Genomic DNA, 10,003 nt, shown 5'->3' with positions numbered 1-10,003 from the left:
GATCTATCACATCATTTGTGTTTCATTTCATAATTTCGCTTCTTTTTTAAAATTTAAATGTATGTCAAAGAATATATTTTAATTATTTTTCATGAAGCGAATATCATATTACTGATCTTGCAGATTCTTCGTACCTCATTATTCTCCACCCTACAAAAATTATACACGCCATGCCAAATACACCATTAAAATTACTCGTATAATATATGCCAATTAGGAATCATCATCTACATTGGTGTGTATGGTATATTTGGCAACATGTATAGTGAAAAGTAGCCAATAATGCCCTATAATCTTTATCAGCAATCCGACGAACAACTCAACTCTAGGAGGGTCTGCAATGGAGTCGACAACAGTCCTCTGCTTCCTCTTCTTCTTCATCATCCACACCATCACAGCCTCACCACCACCTCTCCTCCCAAAACAAGCCCTCCCCACCAAGTCAGGCTACCTTCCAGTCAACCCCACCACAACCTCAGCAATATTCTACACCTTCTATGAAGCCCAGAACCCAACTTCACCTCTCTCCCAAACCCCACTCCTCATTTGGCTCCAGGGCGGCCCCGGCTGCTCCTCCATGGTCGGCAACTTCTTCGAGCTCGGTCCCTGGCGCGTCAATTTCCACAAACACCCCTCTGATCCCCTCACCTTGGAACCCAACTCCGGTTCCTGGAACCGCATCTTCGGCTTGGTTTTTCTCGACAATCCCATCGGAACCGGGTTCAGTATAGCTTCCACACCCGAAGAGATTCCAAGAAACCAGTTTGCGGTTGCACAACACCTGTTCGCTGCAATTACCGAGTTCATTGAGCTTGATCCTGTGTTTAGGTCGAGGCCTGTTTACATCACTGGGGAGAGCTATGCAGGCAAGTATATTCCGGCAATTGGGTACTACATTTTGCAGAGGAATATTGATGCTGAGAGTTCTGGGTCCGATCGGCATGTGAATTTGGCTGGGGTTGCTATAGGAAATGGGGAGACAGACCCGGTGATCCAAGTGAAAACTCATGCTGTAAATGCTTACTTTTCGGGTTTGATCAATGAGAGGCAGAAGAGGGAGGTAGAGGAACTTCAATTTGAGGCAGTGGATTTCTCTAGAGCTGGGAAATGGAGCGAGGCGAAAATTGCAAGAAGCAGAGTGTTGGATAGGTTGCAAGACATGACCGGGTTGCCCACTTTGTATGATATCAGAAGGAATGCTAGCTATGAAACGCATTTGGTTGGGGAGTTATTGAGGAATGAGGAGGTGAGGAAGGCTTTGGGGGTGTCGAATGAGTCCATAGTTTTCGAGGAATGTAGCCATTTGGTGGGGGAGGTATTGCATGAGGATATGATGAAGAGTGTGAAGTACATGGTGGAAGAGTTGGTGAGGAAGAGCAAGGTTTTGTTGTACCAGGGGCAGTTTGATATGAGATGCGGCGTGGTTGCGAATGAGGCTTGGGTGAAGACCATGAAATGGGAGGGGATAGAGAGGTTTCTGTCGGCGGATAGGAGAGTTTGGAGATTGGGTGGAGAGGTTGCCGGTTATGTTCAGAAATGGGGGAGTCTGAGCTTTGTTTTGGTCTCAGGGGCTGGTCATCTTGTGCCTGCTGACCAGCCATTAAGAGCTCAAGCAATGATTGAAGACTGGGTTTTGGGTAAAGGGTTGTTTGCCAATGTGGAGGAGCATAACCTGTCATCAATATGAACCAAAAACAATATTGTTTATTGTTGTATTAGACAGTAATCAGGTTAAGCTGTTCAGCATATCATATATGTTAGTCCTAGACTCCTAGATTGATTTTGCTAATTCATTGCTAGAATGATTAGGTTTTCTAGCTAGTTTGGTTTAGTAATATCATTATTATGGTAACCTACATATATGTACACCTCCATCTAGAAAGCAAAACTTAATGAACACCGAGTTTATTGCCTCTCTCATAGTTTCTACGGAATGGAACCTGGAGCTAGTTTTTTGGCTATAGCTGATGAAAGTATTCTAGTAGAAATTCTCTTAAGATTGCCTCTCAAGTCTATATGTAGGTTTAGGTGTGTATCAAAAGAGTGGGATTATCTCACCAAAACTAGTTATTTCCTGGACAGACATCGTCTTCACAGCTCTCGCCGTCTTCTCCTCATCCTCTCTTGCTGCCGGAATTAGTAATAAGAAAGTTGGAATCTCATTACTTGCTGACGAAGAAACGGCAGTTTCAAGTTTGAGTGTACCTTTCCTCCCCAACGATGCAAGATGGGATTTAAAATTTGTGGGATCTAGTAATGGGTTAGTTTGTTGCGTTACCTTGCTCAAGGGTACTCGAATAGCCACAGTAGTATGGAACTCAGCAACAGAACAATTTAATTATTTTCCTATTGTTTTGGAGAAAAGAGTTGAGAATGCTACTTATTACTATCGTCTGATCGTTGATTTCATGCACAGCATTAGTGCATACAAGTTGGTGACAGTTCGCCCTTATGTTAATCCCATTAATGATCCGAACCAACTTACTTTTCAAGCCAGAGTGTTCAATCCTAATAGAAATTCTTGGAGAGTAGTTGAACCGGAACTTGGACTTACATCATGTAAAGGGTTTAATACTCACTCAATAACTGTGAATGGAGTGCTGTATTGGTTGGTAGAGAATAAACCAGCTGGGGTGGCTCTCGTTTCGTTCAGTTTACATGATGAGGCCTTCAAGGATACATGGAAACCATTACCAGGAGAAATACGCCATCTTAGTAAGGATATTTTGTTGCATATGCAATTAAGTCGATGGAAAAATTCACTTACAGTTTTAGGCTACCTTCCGGTGGAGGAGGACGACCAATTAAGTTGTGACTTGGGTGGATACTACTACTGATCAAGAAACTAACACTAGTTCTTGGATTCTACAAATAAGAATCAGACGGTCTGCCATCTTTCTTATTCTACATTGAGTTTGGAAGGATCAACTGTTTTCACCAAAAATGAAGTTGAAGCTGGTGCAGACAATGAACCAGGGAACCTGTTTTTGTATGACCCTATAACCCAGACATTGAGAAAGGTAAATGGAGAAAGAAACGTCTACTTTTATTCGGTAGTAGGTTTTGCAGAGAGCAACGTCCAGCTAGAGTAAACAGTACGTTATTAATATATGGATGATCAAAGTAGTAAGTGGATTAAGTGGCTTCGTCGGTTTAATGAGAGTTCAAAGTCTTCTTTTCATACAGACATAATCAAAATCAAAGTTTCAACTGGTATTAATTACATCTTGTTGAAGGAATATCGACTTAGTGTGCCTTATCAAACTAGGAGTAGCAATAGGAGAGAAGGTTCTAGATTTCCCAATTTTGAGGGAAATAGGGTTGGAAACCATGGAGCCAACGTTGGCCATGGGCACCACTTTCCAACGCCACCAGTCCTAGGGACTATGCATATTGCGCCAATGCGCCTCAATCAAGGGAGAATCCTCTTTATGGTGTCTATTTCTGATATGGAACGTCTGATCAATGGACCTGAATTTGCAATGTACCTACGAAGGTAGTCGCATCATGGTGATCAAGACATCGAGTTCACAAAGACTTTAAATCTGGCGATGAAGACAAAATGTCGCAGATTTTTATAGTCTTTATTATTTCCAAGAATTATGTAATGGCAATTATGCCTTAAATCAATAAAATGACTTATTGTATTAACTCTTTCCCTCTAGGCGTACTCAAGAGTAATTGTGATGTCTAGGCAAGGTTTGATATGAGAGAACGGTTTTAAAAGTGAGCAACGCTCCACCAAAATCTCGCCTTACCTTACCTGGTCATAACCAAATTGAAATTACCGAACGGATTGAGTGACTACGATTTGTCTACGGTTTGATTTTTATGTTGGATTAGATTTTGGTCAAGAAACTTTGATGTAATCATTGGCTATTATTAATAAAGTATCGATTTATTTTTCATGTCATGGACATATTTTTTCGAACTTTATTACTTAAAAGATATAAGAGCCAATGGTTTTCATGTGGAAACACATTGTGAGAATGGACAAGAGTTCCTTTGCATCACCTCTAATGACTACGGACATAAACGAGTCTTAGAGAGACTTATGTGTCGCTCTAGTGGGTTGTATGCAACCACTATTCGAGTCATTGAATCCAACCATGTCATGAGAGATGATTTATGGGATTCCGACACATATAGGCTTTGGCACGACCGTTTGGGACACCCAGGTCGTGACATGATGATCCGTATATTAAAGACTTCACACGGACATCCCTTTTTCAGAACGAAAGGAAGTAAAACTCGAAATTTGGATCAAGGAGGAGCACCTGCGCCTCACGACGCCTTCCCCCTTCAAGTCCGGCCACCACTAGCCGGCGCCGCCATCCCCCTGCGGCTCAAGGGTGGCTTTGACGCCACCTCTGCTCCCCTGACTCCAATTTCTACTTCTAAAGTCAATTGTGACTTCCTGGCTCAACCAAAATCCTCATTGGTTATTTCTAAAGCCCATTATTCGTTCTGCAAAGCCTGCTCTTTAGCAAAGTTAGGATCGAGACCATCCTATGCAAAGGACACCAAAGAAAATATACCATTCTTGCAAAGAATCCAAGGTGATATTTGTGGACCTATTCAACCATCATGCGGACCATTTCGATATTTTATGGTATTGGTTGATGCATCGACACGCTGGTCACATGTCATGCTATTGTCCACAAGGAACGCTGCATTTGCTAAACTCCTAGCACAAATAATTAAGTTAAGGGCTCACCACCCTGATCATCCTAAAAGTAGAGGACATGACGCCAACTCAAGAATGCATGAGCATGGCGCCAACGTCCCATCTCTCAATGATGGTGACGTTATGGCTAGGCCCACGGCTCCTGCCAGGAAGCTCGGGAGGCCCATAGGTTCGATGGATTCTCGCCCAAGAAAGAAAGCGAGTTTGGCACAAAATAATCCATTAATCATCGATGTGAATAATCCATCTCATGAGAATATTCCGGATTATGGTTATGTCCAAGAGACATCATTGGGGGACGCTCCAATGTCAGAACCAACTCCAGAGAATAGAGAGATCTCCATAAATTACACTAGTGTACATGAGATGATGGATAGAAATTCTATGGCGATTGATGATGCATTTGCATATCATATTGCAAAAGGAATTATAGAATATGATGATATCGAACCTCGCTCTGTTGAAGAATGTAAACGAAGAGCAGATTGGCCTAAATGGAAAGATGCGATCCAGGTTGAATTGGATTCACTAACAAAGAGACAGGTATTTGGGCCTGTAACGCAGACACCCCCAAGTGTAAAGCCTGTTGGCCATAAATGGGTCTTTGTTAGAAAGCGTAATGAGAAAAATGAGGTGGTAAGATATAAAGCCCGCCTTGTGGCGCAAGGTTTCTCACAACGCCCTGGAATCGACTACGAGGAGACATATTCTCCCGTAATGGACGTTATAACGTTCCGCTACCTTGTCAGTTTGGTAGTTTCCGAAAAACTTGACATGCAGCTTATGGATGTGGTTACAGCATATCTCTATGGGGATCTAGATTCAGAGATATATATATGAAGGTTCCAAATGGACTTCAATTACCCAAATCAAGTGGCTCTAAACCACGGAGCGCGTTTTCAATAAGATTAAAACGCTCACTATATGGATTAAAACAATCCGGACGGATGTGGTATAACCGTCTAAGTGACTACTTGATTGGGAAGGGATATATTAACAATGAAATATGCCCATGCGTGTTCATTAAAAGAACAAGTTCCGGATTTGCAATCGTAGCAGTTTATGTCGATGACATGAACCTAATTGGAACTCTAGATGAGTTGAAGGAAACTGCTAAATACTTGAAATCCGAATTTGAGATGAAAGATCTTGGGAAAACACGGTTTTGTCTCGGTTTAGAACTCGAGCACCGTAGTTATGGGATTTTGATCCATCAGTCTGCATATACTCAGAAAATCCTAAGGTGCTTTAATGAAGATAAAGCAAAGCCTGTGAGTACTCCCATGATTGGTCGTAGTCTTGAGCCCGGAAAAGATCCGTTTCGTCCAAAGGATGAGGACGAAGAACCATTAGAGGCCGAAGTGCCCTATTTAAGTGCAATAGGCGCATTATTGTACTTAGCTCAATGCACAAGACCAGACATCTCTTTTGCAATGAACTTGTTAGCTCGACATAGCTCTGCGCCAACACGCCGCCATTGGATTGGTGTAAAGACAATCTTTCGATACCTAGGAGGTACGATTGATATGGGCCTATTTTATCCCTACAGAGAGAAGATGAATGATGGAAGAATGGGATCGGACCCCATTAGGCATAGAGCCACCGTGCACCATGACAGAGTGGCCGGCCATATTGTCGCCAACGCCGCCACCAACACCAAGGGTGGCCGGCCTCACCCAATTCCCCTCCATCAAAACGACAATGATGTTTTGATGGGATTTGCTGATGCAGGGTACCTCTCTGACCCTCACAAAGGTCGCTCCCAAATTGGTTATGTCTTTACCATGGGAAGCATTGCGATATCTTGGAGGTCTACGAAATAGACCCTTGTTGCTACTTCCTCGAATCATGCAGAGATTATTGCTCTACATGAAGCCGTTCGTGAATGTATATGGCTAAGGTCTATAATTAGACATATTCAAGGAAGTTGTGGTTTGAAGTCTACCACAGATGAACCTACATGCATTTATGAGGATAATGCAGCTTGTATTGAACAAATGAAGTTAGGTTTCATCAAGGGCGACAACACCAAACATATATCGCCTAAGTTCTTTTATAATCAGCAACAACAATCACTTCTAAAGATTGAAGTGAATCAAATCCGATCAGAGGATAATGTAGCGGACTTATTCACTAAGTCGTTACCTAAATCCACCTTCGAGAAACATGTGAAGATCATCGGATTGAGAAAGTTATCCGAACTCCCACGATTGTAGCAATCAGGGGGAGATATCGACATCAGGGGGAGTTATGATGTCTACATGTTCGATCTCGAAGAGTGAAGGACGTGTTGTGCTCTTTTTGTCCTTCGACCAGGGTTATTTTTATCCCACAGGGTTTTTGTTACCTGGCAAGGTTTTTAACGAGGCAACGGATGAAGCGTCATCACCAAGTTTGAGCGGCACAAGGGAGAGTGTTGAAGGAATATCGACTTAGTGTGCCTTATCAAACTAGGAGTAGCAATAGGAGATAAGGTTCTAGATTTCCCAATCCTACACGGATTGGTATTCCTTGTAACATTAGAACTAGCACTTTCTAATCCCTATATATAGGGCTCCTATTCTCAATAATAATACACACTTCTCTCATCAATCTCTCTCAAACATCAATATACTTAAACACATCTTTTAATGATCCTACCATGACATAACTGATTCAAATTGCAGTCGTGTATGTATGTTGAAGTGCTCTGGAATGAAAGTAGTGCTGTATTATGTGTGATGGTTTATACAATGCACTGTATGATCTTTTGCGCGGTTCAATTTATGTTTATATATTGCTCATTATTGATGTTCTTGCATAAATTAAACGTAGTGGATCAGATTCGAATGGGTTTCATGCTGACCTCAAGTGGCATACATACTGTATGATATTCTCTCTTCGACTTGCCCTTTGTATACACACCGCCCATCGCTCCTACCGATGAAAATTCATTAAATTGAGGGACTGGGTATACTACTTATACTCTTTTTACTAGGTATGCATATGGGAAAAAATGAGAGTGGGTTGTTCCTCAAGTGGGTGAATCCATCCGACAATACGTGCGGAGATTCAAAGATGAAATGATATTTTTGAGCCTTGTTTAATGTACTCGAAAGTGGTATGAATTTGAAACCCCTCCCCATATATATGTGTCTGTGTGGATTCGGCTCCTCTAAAGTGAGGATTGTGTGAATTTAGTAAATTTCATAAAATCTTAACCCTTTAGGTAATCCAATGGTTACAAGAGTCCACATCATCTTTTTATACCTTAAACCATTTAACGTTGCCGTTAATCTAACCTTTTTGGTTTTTCCCGTAAACATAACAGCCTCCTCTCATGAGTTGGGAAGTTTGATCGATCCTTTGTGAGCTAGGGATCCAACTCCTAACTATTCTCATTTCCTCCTATCTTCCCCAATATCAACTTTCAACTGTTATTTCAATTTCATTATGAATTATAGTTTTCAGTTTTGGAATCTAGAGGCTTTCACGTGAAGACACTTTCAGTATTGTTGTGAATAGCAAAGGACTTTCAGCTGTCTTATTCAGTATTCAAAGAAACTGCAAAGTAAATAGCTGACCAGGGAATTTCCAACCTCTGCTCTTTGATGAATGGTTGCTTTAATTTACTCCATACTCATCCAAATTTGTTTATGGCCTTTTTAATTATCCTCGTTTATTTAATCATTGGTGAGTAAGTATTAATCCAAAGCCATAAGAAATCCTCACCCACTTTAGCCTAGAGAAGAGTATAAACTGAATATAGAGGCAATATTAACTTATTTGATTTACATTCTCGTAACCTTGAAAGTTTTCCATTGGAAGAACATATAGAGCGAAACATAAATGAATTTGATGTGATGGAGTTAAGGACAGTTTGTGCACAATACCAGTTAAAATTACATAAGCTGATTTGGCCACTTTAGTTACCATTGGATTAATTAAATGATTAAGATTTTATGAAATTTATATAACTTCACACAATCCTCACTTTTAGAGGAGCCAAATCCTATTTTGCCAGTCTTAGTTCGAGTATATTATGTTTCCTACTCCTAGATGGATTGGGTTTTCTAGTTTGATCTGGTAATCACTATAACATCTATATATAAACTCCAGACTCGCTCTCTCTTTCTATCTCTCTCTCGCCAACAAGTTGTTTTCTTTCGATTGCCAAAAACCAATCCTCTGATTCTTTTCAAAAAAAAATTCTCTGACTTATAAGTGTCGTTTCTTCTCTACAACCTCAAATGGCTACCGGGTGGTGCGATTCTCTTCCGAATTACCTTGTCTCTCTCGGCGAAAGGCTGGCATTTTTCTGGAACAAGTTTATCACTGCAGTGCGGAAATCATTCGGCGCTGATCAAGTTCCTCTTCTTATGCTTCCGAAGAGGATTGATGCCTCCATGGTTCAGTTTTACTCCGTCGCAAAAGGTGAGATTTACAACTCCAATCTCCCAGAAACCAGTGGTAAGACCTGCTTTGCTTCCCTAGGATGGCTGCTTACTGTAACTAGTGATCAAGGGGAATTGAAATTTAATATGCTCCACCCATCAAATCATCATGCCCAAATTCAACTTCCTGGTTTGCTGCGCTGTCCGCTCGAGAATATTTGGAAGTTTGCTTTGTCGTCCAATCCTCGTTCCACATTGGATTATATAGTCATGTTTCAGACAGCTACTACTTTGGGATTTTGCAGACCAGGACTGGGCGGCCAAGGTTGGAAACATCTCAGATTTGAGGGCCACAATTTCATTAGGGATCTCACACACTATCAAGGAAGTTTCTACGTTGTGGACCAGTCTGGCCGTGTTTCTGTTGTTTGTGAAATTGATGACCCTAAGCGAGCACATTTGAGTGTTGTTGCTCCAGAGATTCCGAGTGAGGAGCAACTTCTAGGTCCTAAGAAGGGCATTAAACAGCTATATCTGGTGGAATCTGCAGGGTCCCTATTGGTGGTTTTGTGTACTTCCTACCATAATCATTATGAATCAACTATTGGCTGCAGGGTTTTCAAGGTCCCATTCAGTAATGGCAATTCATGGTCCGACTCAGAGGTAAAGGATTTGGGTAATAGAGCCCTCTTCTTGAGTAACAGCAGTTCTTCATTCTCTATCGAGGGCTCAGGCAATTCCGGATGCAAGCCCAATTGCATATATTTCCTGAACAGCAAAAGGGTCACTCCATTCGTTGACTTAGATGTTGGTATTTTTAATATGGAGGATGGGACAATTGATCGAGACTTCAGCAATTCCTTCAATTCCGGGTTTGAAGAAATCAGAGAATCCCATCTATGGATTCAACCGAGTTTCTGAAGTGATGTCCTCTTGAAAGAAC

General features: G+C 41.4%; 1 protein-coding gene across 1 annotated transcript; it reads left to right on the top strand.

Annotated features, from left to right (window-relative positions):
• Positions 1–228: 228 nt before the first annotated feature.
• Positions 229–1,789, top strand: LOC133736991 (serine carboxypeptidase-like 50). Its single transcript, XM_062164622.1, has one exon. It carries the CDS (start codon positions 341–343, stop codon positions 1,685–1,687), a length of 1,347 nt encoding a protein of 448 aa, XP_062020606.1. The 5' UTR covers positions 229–340; the 3' UTR covers positions 1,688–1,789.
• Positions 1,790–10,003: the final 8,214 nt, after the last annotated feature.

This window comes from Rosa rugosa, chromosome 3 (assembly GCF_958449725.1).
Source record: "Rosa rugosa chromosome 3, drRosRugo1.1, whole genome shotgun sequence".
Classification (NCBI taxonomy): Eukaryota; Viridiplantae; Streptophyta; class Magnoliopsida; order Rosales; family Rosaceae; genus Rosa; species Rosa rugosa.
This window is presented reverse-complemented; position numbering and strand designations above follow the sequence as displayed.

Coding starts and splice junctions, on each gene's coding strand:
- LOC133736991 (XM_062164622.1), top strand. CDS start 341: ATGGAGTCGACAACAGTCCTCTGCTTCCTCTTCTTCTTCATCATCCAC.